Below are 18,703 nucleotides of genomic sequence, written 5' to 3'. Positions count from 1 at the left end.
TTAATCCAAGGTAGGTTGGTATTGAAAATGGGCGAAATCGGACTTTAACCACGCCCACTTCCCATATAACGGTAATTTCCAGAAATACGAAAACTGCGATATTTTAGTAACTACTAAAGATAATTCACTCAAAATTGATATTTACAATTCTTGCAGACATGCCTACGTTTACCGACTGCCTACTGCTGCCACTCTCTTGCAGACATGCCTCGTCGTCAAGGGTTGCCAGATAACTTTACACAATAATTTTCAGACGAAAAATATGAATATTATAAATTTTTGGAAAATGGGCGTAGCCACGCCCACTTATGGTTACATGTGTATATCTTGGTAACCGCTACACCAATTTCTTCCAAACTTGGCACAGTTGTTGGTCCTGGTACAGCATACCAACTGGCCGAAAATTTCTAAAATCGGACAATAACCACGCCCACATCCCATATAACGGTAATTTAGAGAAATACAAAATCTTCGATAAATCAGTAAATATTGAAGCTAATTTATTCAAAATTGATGCTTGCAACAATTCTTTACCAAGAAATACGTTTATGGTAAAATTTTGGAAAATGGGCGTGGCACCGCCCACTTATGATCACATATATTTATATCGGTAACCGTTCTACGAAATTGTACTAAACTCGTTATTTTTATTGTGCTTGCCACATAAAAGCAAAACGTTGTAAATTATTCAAATCGGACTAAAATTACGGCCGCTTTTCATATAACGGTAAATTTCAGAAATGCTGAAAACTGCTATATTTTGAAATTTAACGACGCTAATTTACTCAAAATTGATACACCTCGGCTTACCATCTAGCGGTAGCTTTCGGAAAGGTGAAAAAACATATATTTAATACTTGCGCCGGGTATTTAATGTTCGGCTCCGCCCGAACTTAGACTTTCTTACTTGTTTTTGATTCAAGTTGTTGAAAAGTAATGAATATCTAAATCCCGGACTAATCCCGGTATCCTGGGAATGTGATATGACATACCGAAAATCCCGGGATCGAAAAAGCTGAAAAGTTAACATCCCTATTGCCTGTATACTGACAAATAGGCAAGGTTTGAGACCACATTTCTCTGGCTGCAAATTAACGCTGGAAATACCTTTCGTCCTGTGAAACCTCCAGAAGGCGCTGAAAAATATTTCGAAATCAATAGCTGAAAAGTATTTCGAGGATTGAAAGAAGGGTTGAAATTATAATATGTACCAACAAATAGGGAAAGCGTTTCGGTTTGTTGCCTCAACTTTGCGTTACGATACATTTGGGTTTTCAGCTTTTATGAAACTCGAATCAAGTACCTTTTACATAAAGTTAAGCTACCATGACATCTATATTCTATATTAATTTACTACACGCTAACAAAAAAAGTATCAAAAAATTTGAATAAATTCAAGGTGATTTCTGGGTATGCAGTGTGAAATTATTCAGGAATTTCTTTTAGGGATATTGGCATTCATGCAACCACATTGATTCACATTCATTCACACGTATGTATGTATGTATGTTTACATGTTTGTTTATTTATTTTTGTTTGCATTGTTCTATAATTGTTACTAATTTAAGCATTGCGTGTATGAATGTGTTCACACATGTGTATAGTATGTAGTAATTAGCTGCCGCTTCTCATTATTGCTTAATTTTTTAAATGCCGTCACCGTAATTGTTGTTGTTGTTTATATTGTAGTGCCTATTCAAATAATTGCAATGCATACGCAAATTATTTACAAATCGTGTGAAAAGCTTAATTTTTGCAGTGCGTTTTTTTTCTCAGTTATTATTAACTTTATTACTACGTATTATTGCTTTTGTCATGCATAACTCTTTTAATTATCACAGTCTTGGTTAATAATTTAGCCAACAGAGCTGAACCGTTAAATAAACTGCAATAATTTTAAATTGCTGCTCATGCACGCTATACTATACATACATACATACATATGACCATGTAAATAAATACATACATTCATACATATGTATATGTAACTATGTATGGATATATAGTATGTATATAAGTTGTTGTGTTTGTTTAATATAAGGTATATCCATGTCACAAAAATAATGATAATGAAAATGATTTTTAACTTATAGTGTGAAAGTGATTATTAGCAAAAACGAGCGATACGCATGGCGTATACGTAATTAATATTTACTCCGATATTTTAATATCACTCCCTAAAACGTTTGGTAATAAAGAGCGTCTAGAATATAATAACTTTTATAAAAGTGGGATCTGTCGACGAACCAGTGTAGTACCAATTACAAAACTAATGTCTACTTTGACCGCTAATCAGAGATCTAGAATCGGTCATGGTACGATCGAATCTTATCGGCACGGATTACTTTCAAATTAGCTGGTTCTTTGGTCACAGAGATATTGTGGAGATTCTCTCTCTAACCAGGGAGGGTAAAGGATTGCCTGTGGCAGCCTATGCACCGCTCATGGACATATGCACTTATGGTCGGTATAACGGGCGCTGGACGAAAACCGCGTGCAAAGTAGCTGGTAATCAACTGCGGAGGGCAAAGATGGAGCTGCTGTAGCTAGCTAAGCGCCGTCTTACGGTTCTGACAGGTGTCCTGACTAGGCACTACCCTTTAGGTATTCACGCGTTACTGCTTTATATCATTCCGAACATCTATTTTGAAAGATATCAACGTGAAATGATCTCAGCGTTGTCATCTTAGCTGTTCTAGTTACTTCCGAAAAATTCAGATTCAAACATGTCCGATAGTATTTCATCAACACTTCCAAAAAAGTTGCGAATGACATCGATTTGAGGGAAGTACTTCAGAGATTAGAATTTGAATTAAACTTTAATTAAATACTTGAGAAATCCCTGGAAGGGCTAAGTAAAACTCGAACCTTGAGCCAGTGCACTATGCGCAATTTAACGCTTTTCTATGTAGAAGGGTTGCCACATGTTTAGAAAACCAAATTTAACTTGATTATTAAGGGATTAAGGGAGTTAGGAAATTAAAATATGTACCATAGCAATATGGGTGTCATACTAAAGAGATTTTAGATGCTTTAGTTTGAAAATATTTTGCAGATGGTTGCCACCTATTTAAAAGTCGAATGTAATTAAATTATATACAAATTTTTTGAAATATTAAACTATGGGTGCCTAACGAAATCTTTGATTTGAATATTTAGAGTATTTTTGAAGAGAGCTGCCACCTAACAACAACGGTAAAATCCAAATTATTCAATAAGTTAAATGAATTATTAAAATATGGGTGGCAATCAAAATGCATTCGAAAGCGCTTTATTTCTAAACTATATGTGGGAGGATTGCCACCTGTTTAAAAAGTCAAATTCAACTTATTTCAACAGTTAATTGAAATACAAATGTATCGCAATATCAAACGACAGCGTTTGAGGGGGATTGCCACCTATTTAAAAAGTCTAGTTAAATTGTAAATAAAACTTTCTCAGAATTCTTTGGAGTTTTCAAACAATTCCTTGCAGAAGTTGTCGTACTCCGATTTTGGTCAAAGTGATTCGCTAAATATTATAGGGACATTTTCTACAATAAAAAAGTTCGACTTATTTTACGCATTTTCAAACCATAATTTCTCACTTTTATGTCGATAAACGAAATTTTGAAAACTGACCTTACCCACGCGGCAGCGCAATTACAACTAAGTAAAAACCAAAAAACATTTTCACTTGTCTGCAAAGGCGCAAGTTTCCCCATTTAAACTCACTCAATTGCCCAGCGCCGGCAAGAGACAAGAATTGAGTAAAAGCTCTGCGCTGGTTAGTCCTCAAACCCACTTCCGGCAATGCTCAAGTGGATCCTGCGCATTTTACCAGCACTCACTATGCTGCTCAATCACTGGCAGTTGGTATTTCTTAAAAAGTAATAAAACGTTACACGACCACACAAACCTTAAACGAAATGTACTGGTGGCGCGTTTCTCCGTGCAAATTGTTAACCGCACTACTCCCTTGGTGGTCCCGCAAACGACGTAAATTACTCAAATTTTGGGGGTGGCGCCAAATGGCGTATTTACAAAGTCTTGTTGTGCTTATTGTAATAAACTTATTGTTGTTTTTTGTCTACTGTTTGTTATTGGTATAATTCACGTGGTTCTTGTTTTCTTGTAGCACTTGTTTGGCATGATGGGGGGTGCGTTAGCCATTTTTCTTCGGTTTACTTCGTAAGGTGGCCGCCCCCCGCCTGACGTCTTCTTCTTTATGTATTTTCATCGCTGTGGCTTCTATTTAGTTCTACTTCGCATTCTTCGCTCTTCTGCACTTATTACATTATGTATTCACCGCATTTTGAGCTACTACAACGGGATTGGAATAAATTAAGCGTGTGCAGAGTGGCTGCTAGCCGGCTAACGAATATGAGCAACGAACGATTCGTTGTAAATGGCCATTCACATTGTTGCTTAACATGCATGTATACATACATACATACATACATACATACAAACTCTATGTTGCACGAGTATGTGCATTGTTAGTTTTCATTTTTTATTTTATTTATTGCGCAGCAAGGGTATTATTTTGTTTCGTATACACATGTATGTATGTATGGTGTACAAAGAATTATGTATAATAAATGAGTTCTTTTTCCTTTTCGCTCTCGCACATTCGTCCTTTGGTCGTCCTTTCGGGGTCATAGACAAGTGCAATGAACCTCCGATTACCCGTGAAAAATGGCACTTTTCACCGCCAATCCAATCAGCTGACGGCGCCAATATTTACTTTGTGACTTGCCAAGAGCAAATATCCATCCATTGACACCCACCCGCTAAGAGGAGAATATGTCTGGCTGTGGTTGATCTCCTAGTGGGAAGGGAAAGTGACCGACAGATAGGGTTTGGCAAATTGGCAGCTAAAGAAGTAGTGCTCAGCTGTACATTGTGACCTTCAAGGACTTTTTGATATGAAGTGAGAGGAATTTCAGTTTATTTTTTTTTTTTTTAGTTTGTTCGGAGGTTTACGCGTTTTGCCTTTGATTACCAAACTGCAGCCAATGAGCCATTCTTTACGGTCACTTAGTTTAAAACATAATAATATATATAAGTGCATTCATGTATCTATAAGTTTCAAACTGAAAAACTAAATGTAGTTACAGGGAATGAAAACCTTAAAAATGATCTTGGCACTAAGAAAACTTTAATTAATACTTTTTGAGAGAAGCCAAGTCCTTTCCAATGGAGGCATTCCTCTTTCTATACCACTAGCAGGCAGCGTGTTGAAGACTTTAATAATTCGCTTATTGCGGAGCTAGGGCTGTATGCCTCTTCGTTGGGCATGACTAAACCAGTGGAGCCGCTGTATTGTAATTCGCTGCACAATGTCTATGTCCCTAAGCTCATATATGTAGGTTGTCATTTCATCGTCTGCGGTACTCGCCGTTGCCCACGCGTAAAGGCACTTAAATCTTCCGCAGAATCTTTGTCGCGAATACTCCGAGAGCCGCCTCATAGGATGTTGTCATTGTCCAAGCTTCTGCGCCATATGCCAGCACGGACATGATGAGTGATTCATAGAGTTTGGTTTTCATACGTCGGTAGAAGACTTCTCCTCTTCTCGCGTATCTTTTCCAAACCTGAGCATGTGGTACATTGCCTTTGGTAGATTTGCCAGGTCTAAATCCACATTGAAAAGGCCCAATCAGATCGTTAATGGTGGGCTCAAGCCTTTCAATAAGATTTGGCAAAGCATGAATTCATCGCTACCCTGTTCAGCTAACTTTATCGACCCAACGTATCAAGTATTGCGCTCGATCGCAGCATGGCCGTACGCGGAATATTTGTCCTCTGTAGGTGGCTTTGTGGGGTGCAATGGTGTATAGGTGGCATCTATGTATCCAGATACAGTTGCTCGACAATAAAAAAAAAATTATACTCTTGCGTCCACGTTTCCGCACCCTGGGTAACGTGAACAACCGATGTGTGAGATGCGGTGTCCATTTCGTCTACAAGCGGTTGTCTGTATTGTAGCAAGCGGCTCGCTATATAAACTAGTCTGGATGAGATTTTGCTCTTTTGTAGACGACCCCGGTAAACGTGTTAGACCCCCTTAAAGGCCTGGCGGGTAGATATCCTCTCTTTAGGACAGATGGACAGGGAAGGTAATAAGGCAATTTGTGGTGGAAGATAGGCTTCGCCTCCGAATGCTGACCACAACAAAGCTGAAAAGAAGGGCGATACGATTAAAGCTTACTTCTGTGAACTATTTGACTAGTTATGAGCGTTCTGACATAAAAAGAAGGTATCTTTTGTCGTACATTCGGAAGTCGAATCTCAGGGTGGCTCCGTGGTTTTGAAGGTTATGGAGAGCGGTTGAGCGATGATGCAGGTTGTCTGGCTTCTCAGAAAGAAGTATATTGCGATGCTGGAACAAAGGAAAGGTGTTATTAAGCACGGCCTGGACATGAACGGAGCAGTGAACTTCATTTCAGAAGGCGAGCCAGGGGATCAATAAACATCAAAGAATATACGCTAGCAGCCTTCCTAGATATCGAAGGCGCCTTTAAGAACATCATGCCTGACGCAATAACGGCAGCGATGACGAGACTGGGCATCAGCTCGTGCTCAGTTGCGCTTGTTAACCAAATGCTGCGATGCAGGGTGGTTCGGGCGGAGCTGTCGGGGGTTTCGTTGACCAGGTTCGTAGGAAGGGATGATCTTACACGAACAATAAGTGGTAAATTTCCACAGACACTATGTCGCAGGTAAAATAGAAAACAGTAGAGAGCTATTCCAAAAATAACGGTTGCCCTTTACAGTTCTAGAGGAGAAATAGGCCAAAAATGGAGTTTAACCCCGAAACTAGTGCACTGGATATACACCGTCGTGGTGAGACCCATACTCCTCTAGTGGGCTACTGCATTAGTGGGCTTTGATTTGCATTAGTGGTGCTCCCCGCACAACACCTACTGAGGCAATGAATACGGTTTTAAACATCCTACCCATAGGTAGCCCTAAGACTACACACTACTATTCTTGTCAACCGTCAACTACCGAGCACAACGGACTACTGTGTACCAATGTTCACTTTTACTAAAGGTTATATCAAAGCCATACCTAACAGATAATTATGGAGCGAAGGAGTTCCAGGATGATTTATTTTGGAACGAATTTCCATCATCCCTTGTCAAGCTTGGGTTAACAAACCGGTTTCGGCGTTGTGCCATCCAGTTCCAGGATCTGAAGATGCCATAATATTCTACACGGACGGCTCCAAACTAGAAAACAGAGTAGGAGGAGGAGTATACTCGGAACAATTTGGAATACAACTATCTTCTGTCTACCCGACCACTGTAGTTTCTTTCATCCGAATCAACGAAGCTTACGTGGCCGAAATGGAATATATGGATCTCGAGAGAAATTCTCACTCCCAATCTCCCAATAGAGGTGATATGTCAATGGTCATTGGCCTGCTTGCAGGACATATCCTGATAGAAAGGCATGCAGAACGCCTCGAGGTCAGTCACAATGACTACTGCAGGAGCTGCCATGACGAAGAAGAGCCTGAATCAATCAGGTACTTACTCTGCGATTACCCTGCGATTAGGTATAAGTTTTTTTAAATGATCTAAGCGCAACTTCTAAGTTTGGAATACGACAAAACAGCAATGTATGGAACGAATTCAAATCAGCTGATTTTTGGCCAATTACAGTGAGCCGTTTTGTTTGCGGCAACGTTTTCATTGTGCCGTCTATTATTATTGTAACAGCATGCAAATTCCCCAAAGAGTTTTTGGGGAGTATGCTAGAGTAACAGTCGTTAATTAGATATAAATCTGGGTCGTTCCGGTTATAAAGACCCGGCTGTCGTGGGAATACCGACTCGCCATGTTCTGTACGTCTTGTCACTGAAAGTATCCCTACGACGGGGCCTAAGTGTGCTGGCGTCCTCTAAAGCTTTGGTTTCCTCGAAAGCGGTAACGTAACTAACTAAGATGATGGCAATACACACTGGTACGTGATTTAACGGCACCGTAATATATTTTTGACGGTGACAGTGACGGTGTAGAACTATTTATCAACGTTTTTTGGCAACGTCATGTTTGTAGCGGTGTATTAAAAAATTTGTTTACAATTTTTTTTACCAAAATAAAATTATAACGTGGAAAGTGCAAGGACGACCGAAGAGGATGAAGTCCTAATTCATTTTGAGAAAAGCAATGAATGCCTATGCACTCAGCTACGTTATAGGGGATTTACATGATTCAACTGTCATAGGCAAAGTTGAACGAAAGTGGGCAGCTGGTTAACTTTATTGAAAGCGATTATGTGAAAGATCATTTGATCTCATGTAAATTCCCCATTACGTTGATCTAGCTTTACACAAAAGCGGTACCGCTATTAGCATTGGGAAAAGCGTTCGGTATGGTACGCGCGTAATATTACGGTGCCGCTTTTCGAGGAAACTAAAGCAGCCATTACATGAGGCGATTTTTTGACAGGCAATAATCGCCTGCAAAAGTTGACTTGCTGCCTACTTTGAGGCAACCGATTTTTGAATCACCATTTACACGAGCGATTTTTCTTGAGCAATGTTGAATTGCCTAAAAAATCGCCTCATGTAAATGCAGCATAAAGCTTAAGCCTGGCAGCCACTATAATAGCAGTATATTCACACCTTTTCACTAATACATTCACACTTCTCTCATTGTTTTCATCACTGTCTTTGTTAGTTTGATAAAGAGAGGCAAGACAAAATGGCAAGAAGTCGCAGAATGATGAAAAAGTGGTTTGTGTTTGGATATTTTAGTAAATAATATGAAATTCACGCCAAACGACACTAACTTAAAAAATATATTGTCTTTATAATTGTCTACTTTACTTGTCTCAAATAGTCTTATGTAAACGCAGCGTAATCTAACCTAATTCTGCACGGCCGTTAAATTTAGACATATAAAAGTATTTTTAAGATAGTTAAAAATTAAAATTAGCTGTATAAAGTTACGACCCCATACATATGTATAAAGGAGAAAAGTTTACAATTATGAATTGAGAACAATTGATTAATGCAGGTGCCTAATTGCACTATAAATTAAACTGGCAAACTATTGCAAACACGGTAAAAAAAACTTCAGATATCTGGCAGCACTTATTACAGCACAATTGCTTTTGGTAATCAAGTGGTTGCTGTCATTTTGCAAACGTCATGCGAAGCAACCCTACTGCGTTTCATTTCTGCTACTGAAAAAAAAAACATTGTAAACACAAAAACTGCAATTGTTTACAAAGATTTATTATTCTTCAAAAATATTGAAAAACATCAAATATAATTGCAAATTGAATTGAAGAAAAATTTTTAATGCACAGATGTTGAAAAGCTGGCGTAAAAGGCAGTATTCAACAAAGTGAAGAAGGATGTAAATAAGGGTGAATCTCAAAATTATGCAAGTTGCAAAAAGGACTGTACCACCACTTATGACTGCAAGTTCATTCTATTAGGAGTCAACACCATTGCAAAATAGCAAACATTTTTTCATTTGATTGAAAATCAAAATGGATGATAATAATGGTTAGTTTACTACCGAAAAATGAGGGCGCGTAAATGCCTGTAATTAAACCAATGAAAATGTATTTATATTTACAGTTGTATTGAAAGAAAAACCGACAGGACCGACGGAGTCCCAGTTCAACAATAAATTTCATCAAAATGCATCTGCCAAACATTCCGGCCCCTTCTATATCTCCCCCTTACTATTTGACAACAAACGTCTGCGAAGGAAACGCCTACGATGGGCCAAAGCTTTGCTGGTTGCGGCAGGCTTCAAACTGAAACGGAAAAAGACTGAACGAAGTAAACGTGATTTATCCGCTTTACGGCCCGATGTTACAATTGATTTATTGTCGGATGACGAACAAAAGTCTTACAACTCTAATACAGATCAAACGAAAAATGTTTTAATTGAAAAGTCAACATCAAAATCAATGTCCAATGGGCCACCCCCACTCGTACCCTTATCAAACAAGTCACCGTCATCTAATCAACTTTTATCGCTGGTTTATCCCAACCAGAGCATAGAAATTTCAAAAGTGCCGAATATAACACTTATTCCTGTACAGAATTTAACAAACGCAGCAGCACCACCNAAAGGCAGTATTCAACAAAGTGAAGAAGGATGTAAATAAGGGTGAATCTCAAAATTATGCAAGTTGCAAAAAGGACTGTACCACCACTTATGACTGCAAGTTCATTCTATTAGGAGTCAACACCATTGCAAAATAGCAAACATTTTTTCATTTGATTGAAAATCAAAATGGATGATAATAATGGTTAGTTTACTACCGAAAAATGAGGGCGCGTAAATGCCTGTAATTAAACCAATGAAAATGTATTTATATTTACAGTTGTATTGAAAGAAAAACCGACAGGACCGACGGAGTCCCAGTTCAACAATAAATTTCATCAAAATGCATCTGCCAAACATTCCGGCCCCTTCTATATCTCCCCCTTACTATTTGACAACAAACGTCTGCGAAGGAAACGCCTACGATGGGCCAAAGCTTTGCTGGTTGCGGCAGGCTTCAAACTGAAACGGAAAAAGACTGAACGAAGTAAACGTGATTTATCCGCTTTACGGCCCGATGTTACAATTGATTTATTGTCGGATGACGAACAAAAGTCTTACAACTCTAATACAGATCAAACGAAAAATGTTTTAATTGAAAAGTCAACATCAAAATCAATGTCCAATGGGCCACCCCCACTCGTACCCTTATCAAACAAGTCACCGTCATCTAATCAACTTTTATCGCTGGTTTATCCCAACCAGAGCATAGAAATTTCAAAAGTGCCGAATATAACACTTATTCCTGTACAGAATTTAACAAACGCAGCAGCACCACCTATCGCTTCGGTAGCGCCAATGCCACGTCGTGTAAAACGCAAACGTAAATCACAACTACCGAAACGCCATGAACAACCCACTATCGTAAATAATGAAAGTATAGTGTTGAGTGATGATAGTGACATTGAAGTAAGCTCAGCGTTGACGCCAGCAAAAACAAAAAAACATGCCATCAACGCCTTGGATTCGCCAGTGTCAACAACAGCAACTGGAACCTTGCCTTCAGCAACATTGGCGCACATGTCGCCACAATCTCAATCACCACCCACGCCCTCGAAACCCACCAAATATCCTACACTTTTAACGCCTTACAGTGGACAAGTCGATGAAGAAGTGACCGTTTCGATTGTACCTCGCTCCTCATCTGCGGGCGCATGTCCCAAGGCGGAAGCCAACGAATTATTTCCAATGCTGCCCGATGAAACCACTGTACATACAGTAATCGCGAATCGTACGTATGAACTATCACTGACAAAATTGCGAGAAGGCCTTGCCTCATGTGGTATACCAGAATTTGCTAATGGGCAGCAAAAAGTGACGACAACGCGGCGCAAGGGTCAAGTTGTAGATACGCCACCAATGGTTTCGCCTACACCGGCGCCGATTTCACTGAAATTATCCAGTGATTTAAGCATTTCATTGATCTCAGATGACGATGATGACATCCTCGAACAACAGCAGCAACAACGTCTAGCTGCAGAGAGCTTATTACAAAAACAGCCACAACTTATGGTGCAACACTTGCAACTACCAGCGGGGGAAATTTTGCCTTCAGGTGCTAATGTGGCGTTGGTTGGTCCGCCCAGGATGGCTCCGCGCCGCCGAAAACTCTGTTGAATAGTGCTCAACATTCGGGTACAAAGCGAGTAAAGCTAAAATGTGTATAATGTATTTTCAAAAGTGCATAGCTGCAATGAAAAAAACTAAACTAGACAAGCTAGTTTCTTATCACCTCATTGCTTTTACATACGTACTATATTCCCTTAACATTTTACACGTCAAAGGCTTTAATGGATCATTGCACCGCAACCTAATCGTATACTTTCCAGAGTCTAAAATTTGTAGCGTTGAATTAATTTTGGAATTATAAAAATTTCTGAATGAAAAAAACATAAAGTTAATTGAATACTTTTAGGTTACAATTATCGAACTACCTTTTATTTATATACTATTTGAAGCCAGTATAAAACTACTATTTTAAGTATAAATTTTATAGCCTTGTGCTAGGACGTTTTTAAACTCGTAAAGTTCGATTCCTGAACATACGTGTATTTGTTNTTGTGCTAGGACGTTTTTAAACTCGTAAAGTTCGATTCCTGAACATACGTCGTAAACACTTAGTATTTGTACTTTTTTTTTAAGCACATAATTGGAATTCTCTGCATATATCAATGAAATTTGTTTTACTCTACTCACGCTTCGAAAATCTTAAAAAAAAATATGCATAGAAGAAATAACGTACAAAGTATTCAGACGTTTTTGTAAAGTGATACAGAAAGCTTACATAAATGCTTATTTACGGGCATACATATATTTAAGTCAAACTTATGTACATACACACATATATAATGAATAAAAATCATATATGAATATTTAAGTGAAAAGACAAGCAAATACATGATCCTATGTTTGGTATTTCATTTATTTTACAACATTACAGCTACGACTTAAGGCAAAACACATTAAAACAAAATTTTTATTTCTTTCTACTGCCACCACGTTTCCGTCCATAATCGAGTTCACTACAGAGTAATGGATTATCTTTTTGACTTTCATACGCGGCCTTTGCTGTAGAATGGTAGCCGCGAGGTTGTTTAGAAACTCGCGTTGCTGCGGTTGTTGCCATCCGTTTTAAAGCTTTAGGCACAATGTACTCTGGTACATGCGATAAATGTGGCTGCACTTTAACTGTCTTTAAGGGCTTGTCATGCCGTAGTACTTGCAGGTCCCGGGTGTTGTCACTGAAAAAGCCTTTCAACTTTTCGCTGTTAAAAATCTCTATTCTGATTTCACGCATGCGTGCTTCATGCACTGCAATGCGCGTGACTGCTCGCCAGGCATCTTGCGCGCGATAACGAAAGGGTTCGACTTCCTCCAACTTGAATTGATAATTTCTGGAAAATTGGCAGTATTACTAAACATATTTTAACAATTTATGTATGATTTATCTTACTTTATAATTTGATCATCGCTCAAATAACCCCTGCGTAATCTCTCCTCAACTGCTTCATTTGCTGTTTTGTCCTTTAGGCTGACAAATGATAGTACGCTGCCTTTATTTGTGCCTCGAGCCGTACGTCCAGCGCGATGTATATATGAGTTCACGTCCGTGGGGAAATCGAAATTGATTACATTCGAAACGCAGTGAAAATCTATTCCCCGCGAAGCTCCCGACTCACGGTCACTTTTATTTCGGCCAGGATTTTCCAGCATACGCTCATCAGAGGCAATAATAAGATCGTAGATACCCTGATTGAATTGATTGATTGTATGTATGCGTATTTTGGTTGGTAACTCCGAGTTCAATACGCACGATTTAATTTGAAATTGTTCCAGAAATAGTTTAAGTCTGAAAGCAAGCAAAATTCATAGCTAACGTAAATAACAATTTTTATAGAGCAAAATCGAGCTTATGTTAACTTGTATCAGAGAGAAGATTAGTCTAGTAAATCATGTGTGCGCCAACGTCCCAATAGATGTTGCGCATTCATCTATAATCTAAAACGTCATCATGCAAATTTCTTACAGAATACATAGCTGAACACCAACTTACTTATAGCAGCGGTCAACTGAATTAACAAAAATTACATTTTTGCCACGTATTAAACGCAATTTCAATAAAGCATATAAAATTGCCGGCTTGTCATTTTCTTCGGCGGATATACGCTGATGTGATAGCTGACTTTCGGGCACTAGATCTGGCTCTTCCAACTTTAGTACAACTGGATTATGCAGCACAATGTTTTTCATGTTCATGACATCGTCTGATATTGTTGCGGACACAAGAACGGCCTGAGTAAAAAAGTACAGTAATTAAAAGCACATTTAAACATTTTCTCTTTTTCTTACACACCTGATAAATTGGTGGTAGATATTCGACTAACTTTTTAAAATCTTTTTCAAACCCAAAAGAAAATACCAAATCCGCTTCATCAACTACAAGCATTTCTATTTTCTTTAAATCCAATACTCCCGACTCTATATGCGCAAGCACCTTTGCGGGTGTGGATATCACTACATCCGGGCGCTCAGACAGCACGTGCCTTTGAGCAACAACATCACTGGAAGAAAGATCTACTATGCGTAAGACTTTCCCACATTTATCAGCCATTTGTTCCATTGCTGTACGCGTTTGCTGACATAATTCTTTACTTGGGGAAAGCACAAGAGCGCTGGTACATTGCTCCGAAGCATTTAATTTTGAATTAAGCAACTTCTGCAACAAAGGCAATGCAAATGCAGCTGTTTTACCAGAGCCAGTACGTGCTCGCACGACTACATCTTTCCCTTCCAAAAGCAATGGTATAGCAGCTTCCTGGATAAGTGTCGGCTGCAGCCAACCCATTTTGGAAATGGCCTACAGATGGTTTTTAGTAGTAATCACACAATGCATATTGGAAATTAAGAATCGCCTATGTACTTACTTTTAGAAGTCGTTCGTCCAATTCCATTTCATGAAATTGTAGTCCATGCTTTTCCCCACCCATTGTGCGGCTATTTAGAACAAGTTTAGTGGCAATCATTTTTAAAGTATGTAGTATGTAGTCCGTCCCCACAAACAAATGCACGTTTTTGTCCAAACAGTAGAGGTACGCGACGGTCGATAATGATATCGATAGTTTTTATTTCGGCCCCATCGATATTAGTCGATAAAAATATTATATATATAAAATCTCACATCATGATTCAATAATAAACAGGTTTGCTCAGAAAACAGTTTTCTCGCTTCCTCTTGTCAAAATCGGCTCTCGTGGCAAGCCACTGTGTATGGGTGCGTGTATGTTGCAACCTTTGTAAGGGAGCTAAGGAACTGTCAAAACTCTAATGTGACTTGTGAGCAAACCTTTAATTATTGAATCATGATATCACATAACCTAGAATTTATTCGATTAAATTAAAAATCTCCAAGCTTCTTATTTCAATGACAATTCAAAAATTTTCATATATTTAAAGAGTACGATTTCACAAAATTTTAATTTGAAATCGATATTACTATCGCTAGCGTGAAGGTGAATAACAAAAATATCGGTAGTTTGATACTTCTAGGAAAAAGTGGTCACGGTTGCCACTTTAGTAAAATGTTACCAAAATTGGTAACTTTTATTCTCTTTTGGTAATTTGGTAACTTCCGATCTCATTTGGTAACTCTCGGTCGTGATATCTCAATTCATTTGGCGTCTAAAAACCCACTTGGAACAGTATTTTCTGTTTTTCTGGTTGATATTTTCCCGATATATATACAAAAACCCGCAATTTTTAAATATGACCTGCAACAGTTCTGGACATCATTTTTTAGTAACAACCAGTTACAAGTTACGACAAGTGTCCAATTCAAGTGTTCGTCTCTTGGACCGCAGCTATCAATATTCCATGCCTTTTGTGATATGGGTGTTAAAGACTAGTGTTGCCTGCCGGCCGCTGCTGCATGTGCTGCCTTGTGGTGGTGGTGGGCGGCGTCGCGGGGAAGTTTGGGACTCGGCAGAACAGCAGAGGCCCACGTAGTCACTCGTCCAATCACGCGTATTGCGAAGACCTAAGCATGCCATTAACTGGCACCAGCCAAGGTAGGAGTTGCACTTGACTGATGTCACGTTACGTTATATTCTGGACTGCCAAACCAAGCAGATTGTCGGAGGGACTAGGAATTTCCGGCGGCGGTTTGTGGTGCTGTTGTGTTCGTTACTGTGTCTATTATTGTGTCATGTTGGGTGTGTAGAGACGATCCGATTCGCACAGCATGGGGTCGCGAATGACGTGGTCCATTGCCGGTGCGTACGTAGGCCTGAGCAGCTGCGGAGATGACTCCATCCGTCACAGGCGTTGAGCCCGACCGAGGGGGAGTTTGTATGCAGTCGTCTCTGGCATACGCATCAGGTGTAAATTTCTGGCCCTCGGTTAGACTCTATGCCAGCCCTGAGCAGAAGGATACGGATCTGATGTAGCTAGCCGCATTGTTGAACAGTGTTTGATGGATTTTGCCGACCTTAACGGAGTTGGGTCGCCGACAAAACAGCCCTTGGTCGGAAAAACCTCGAGTCACTCCAGTACGTAGAACCGGCTTTCGTGTTAATGACGTGTTTACAGTCGTAAAGCGCAGTTACACACGGACGTAAAAACGGAGAACGTGTCAGCTGAGATGATCTATTTTATTGGATCTGCGTGTTGAAAACTCATCACCGCATGACCGTGACGACGCATGCGAGATCTCACACGTGTAGACCGCAAAAAGTACAGAGCATCCTTTTTCTCGCAAGTATTTTCTCATTTCGCAGAGTTCTTCAGAGTAAAAACCTCCTTTACTTTAGTGGAAAATACAAATTTGGTCTGAAAAGCTCGAACCTTCTTTTTGAGCGACATTTTACAAATGAAAGAGTATGCTGTCAAATGCCCAGTCAACAAAACTCTATCTCGCTTGCGAGAGAAAAAAGCAGAGCGCAAGCTAGATTTTCAAGCATGTGAAGACAGCCGGTTAGTCAGTGAGGGACTGTGTTCTATCATTCTTGATACAAATATGTATGCATATTTTTAATAAATGAAAATTGGGCTTTTTTCTTTCGAAAGCTACTGAAGCAAGCTTGTAATTTCGTTATAAATTTTGGTGGTGGACTCCAAAATCGTCATTCGCATGAAGGAATCAATATTATTGACAAGCAAAATTCTAAAGTGCATGAGCAAATATATCGAATAGCCACTACTGGGCGATACTACGATCAAGAATTGGCTCATAGATATATTTTGAATTCATAATGAGATTACGAAATTTCATTTAATCTGTGTAAAATAGTATTATACTTCTGTCTGTGCTACCAAATCACCACGCTTGGAATGGTGCTGCCAACTCCGCAAACTACGTAGAGGAACTGTCAAATGGGTTTATTTACATTTTTCTATGCAATTGCCACCAAAAAAATTGTTCGCCGGTTGAACGAATTGTTAATTATTTTTAAATAGTTAAAAAAATCTAAAGTATTTGTATGCATTTTGTTCAAATGACAACTTTTCGTGCTTTACTTACGGATAGCGCCCGTGTTGGTTTCATTATGGGCGCCGGCGACGTTATTAGCCAGACATGGGTGGAAAAAAGGGATCTTCGAAACATTGATGTGAACCGTATGCTGAGATTTGCCTCCGTGGGAATTATATTTGTCGGTCCTGTATTGAAAACTTGGTACGGAACTCTTGATAAATTGGTACCAAAGACGGACCCTCCATTTAAGCGCGGATTAAAGAAAATGGCCTTAGACCAGCTAGTTTTTACCCCAGGATTCGTAGCAAGTGTGCTGGGCGTGATTGGCTTGGCAAATGGCCAAACACGAGCACAAGTAAAGGAAACTCTAAGAGAAGATTACTTTATGATTTTGAGTAGAAATTATATGCTTTGGCCAGCTGCACAAATTATTAATTTCTCAGTGGTTCCAATTAATTACCAAGTTTTGTTTGCACAGTTTGTAGCTGTTATATGGAATACCTACCTGTCTATGAAGCTGAACGAGGAGAAAAAGTAATTTTTAGCCAACAAACTGCCTATTAAAGATAGACTTATCCTTGCTATAACGTAAAACGCCGTAAGGATAAAGAATGAAAACATATAATACATAGCTTTAATACAATACTCAAAATCTAGAGAAAATGTATACAAATGTAAATATGTAATCCGAATACGTATAATGTAAATCTTATGCTAACATACTTTTGTAACAAATAAAACATAATTTAGAAGGCACTTGTTAATAAATACACATATGTAGATATAACCAAAGAAACTCGTTACCAAATTGCCATTGTAAAATCTGCAAAATATTTTTGAATCCATATTATTTGTAAAAGAATAATCTGCAAAATCAAATGATCTTTGAAAGACCTGCAGTGGGATTCTAGACACCGCACGTTAATTTTGTTTCGTTAAAAATCTCCAAATGAATAACGTATAGGCCAACAAGCAATGTGAAAGCGGAAGTGGTTCAATATAATGTCGTTGTCATTAAGGATATGTTATGTTTAGACTGTGCGGTCTAGTTATGTTGCCCTGGCGGCGTTGTATATTTTTAGGAACAACCCTTATTCATCTGGTGCTAAAGAGAAAACATCATAGTTCAGTTTACAGATGCTTCACTTTATTTTTATAAAAATTTGTATTTTGAACCGTATACACCCTGTTGCACTAACTATGATAACTTGGCAGCACTCCTGTTACAGCTGACTTTACACAGCCAAAGACGCGCCCGTCGAAAGTATAAAATATCGTGATTTTAGTAAATGCTCAAAATTACGATTTATTTAATACTTAACTTAATAATTGTACAGAAAAAGTTCAGAAATAAAAAATGTCCTCCAAACGAGAGGTTGTGTCCTTACAGTTTGGCAACTACGCGAACTACATTGGAGCACATTGGTGGAATATTCAGGTGACACAGAATTTTAGAAGCACTTCCTGTCCAAATGTTTAATAATTTAAGAATTTTATATTTTGTACAGGAGTCCAGTTTCAATTATAATCCTGATCACGGTCCTTCTGAAATAAATCATGACGTGTTATACAGGGAAGGAGTAAATTTGAACGTAAATCTAGTGAATTTACCATGAATATACTTATGTATATATATTTTATATATCAATTTCTTTATTATAGAAGCAAGTAACTTA

General features: G+C 38.7%; 4 protein-coding genes and 1 long non-coding RNA gene across 8 annotated transcripts in view; 4 read left to right on the top strand and 1 right to left on the bottom strand.

The window, feature by feature from the left end:
• The window catches only part of LOC108366294 (uncharacterized), an 11,546-nt gene extending 3,037 nt beyond the window's left edge, over positions 1-8,509 (top strand). Inside the window, exon 3 of the long non-coding RNA XR_001848068.1 lies at positions 8,414-8,509. This is a non-coding gene — a long non-coding RNA (uncharacterized LOC108366294). The remainder of the gene's footprint in view (positions 1-8,413) is intronic.
• A 1,579-nt stretch (positions 8,510-10,088) lies between these two features.
• a6 lies at positions 10,089-12,102 on the top strand. Its single transcript, XM_017620634.1, has 2 exons — positions 10,089-10,265; positions 10,341-12,102. The coding sequence occupies exons 1-2, from the start codon at positions 10,250-10,252 to the stop codon at positions 11,675-11,677; spliced, it is 1,353 nt and encodes a 450-aa protein (XP_017476123.1). The 5' UTR covers positions 10,089-10,249; the 3' UTR covers positions 11,678-12,102.
• Positions 12,103-12,456: 354 nt separating this feature from the next.
• Ddx56 (putative ATP-dependent RNA helicase DDX56) lies at positions 12,457-14,678 on the bottom strand. The gene is made up of 5 exons (XM_017620632.1): positions 14,485-14,678; positions 13,914-14,417; positions 13,614-13,852; positions 13,014-13,409; positions 12,457-12,954 (listed from the first exon to the last, which is right to left on the bottom strand). Exons 1-5 carry the CDS (start codon positions 14,581-14,583, stop codon positions 12,537-12,539), a joined length of 1,656 nt encoding a protein of 551 aa, XP_017476121.1. The 5' UTR covers positions 14,584-14,678; the 3' UTR covers positions 12,457-12,536.
• A 2,172-nt stretch (positions 14,679-16,850) lies between these two features.
• Positions 16,851-17,938, top strand: Mpv17 (Mitochondrial inner membrane protein MPV17). Its single transcript, XM_017620635.1, has one exon. The coding sequence runs from the start codon at positions 17,035-17,037 to the stop codon at positions 17,563-17,565; it is 531 nt and encodes a 176-aa protein (XP_017476124.1). The 5' UTR covers positions 16,851-17,034; the 3' UTR covers positions 17,566-17,938.
• Positions 17,939-18,255: 317 nt separating this feature from the next.
• Positions 18,256-18,703, top strand: part of mst (misato mitochondrial distribution and morphology regulator) — a 4,609-nt gene continuing 4,161 nt past the window's right edge. For 3 of the 4 annotated variants that reach the window (XR_001848067.1, XM_017620629.1, XM_017620630.1), the window contains exons 1-2: positions 18,256-18,465; positions 18,536-18,619. Coding sequence is in view for 2 of the 4 variants with exons in the window: in XM_017620629.1 (XP_017476118.1) it covers positions 18,385-18,465; positions 18,536-18,619 (165 nt within the window). In the remaining 2 variants the exon portion in view is untranslated. Of the gene's footprint in view, positions 18,466-18,532; positions 18,620-18,703 lie in introns of those variants that run through there. The other variant, XM_017620631.1, reaches the window with a different exon arrangement.

This window comes from Rhagoletis zephyria, unplaced genomic scaffold (genome assembly GCF_001687245.7).
Source record: "Rhagoletis zephyria isolate East Lansing unplaced genomic scaffold, Rhagoletis_zephyria_1.1 Rzeph_scaffold_02215, whole genome shotgun sequence".
Lineage (NCBI taxonomy): Eukaryota > Metazoa > Arthropoda > Insecta > Diptera > Tephritidae > Rhagoletis > Rhagoletis zephyria.
Note: the sequence above shows the minus strand (reverse complement) of the source record. Positions and strands in the feature narration are given on the sequence as shown.

Excerpts from the sequence above, each read along its gene's own strand:
- Ddx56 (XM_017620632.1), bottom strand. The coding sequence starts at position 14,583 with ATGATTGCCACTAAACTTGTTCTAAATAGCCGCACAATGGGTGGGGAA. Across the intron at positions 13,853-13,913 it reads ATCTACCACCAATTTATCAG|GCCGTTCTTGTGTCCGCAAC; the intron begins GTGTGTAAGAAA and ends TTTTTTACTCAG. Across the intron at positions 12,955-13,013 it reads AGCGATGATCAAATTATAAA|AAATTATCAATTCAAGTTGG; the intron begins GTAAGATAAATC and ends CCAATTTTCCAG.
- Mpv17 (XM_017620635.1), top strand. The coding sequence starts at position 17,035 with ATGCATTTTGTTCAAATGACAACTTTTCGTGCTTTACTTACGGATAGC.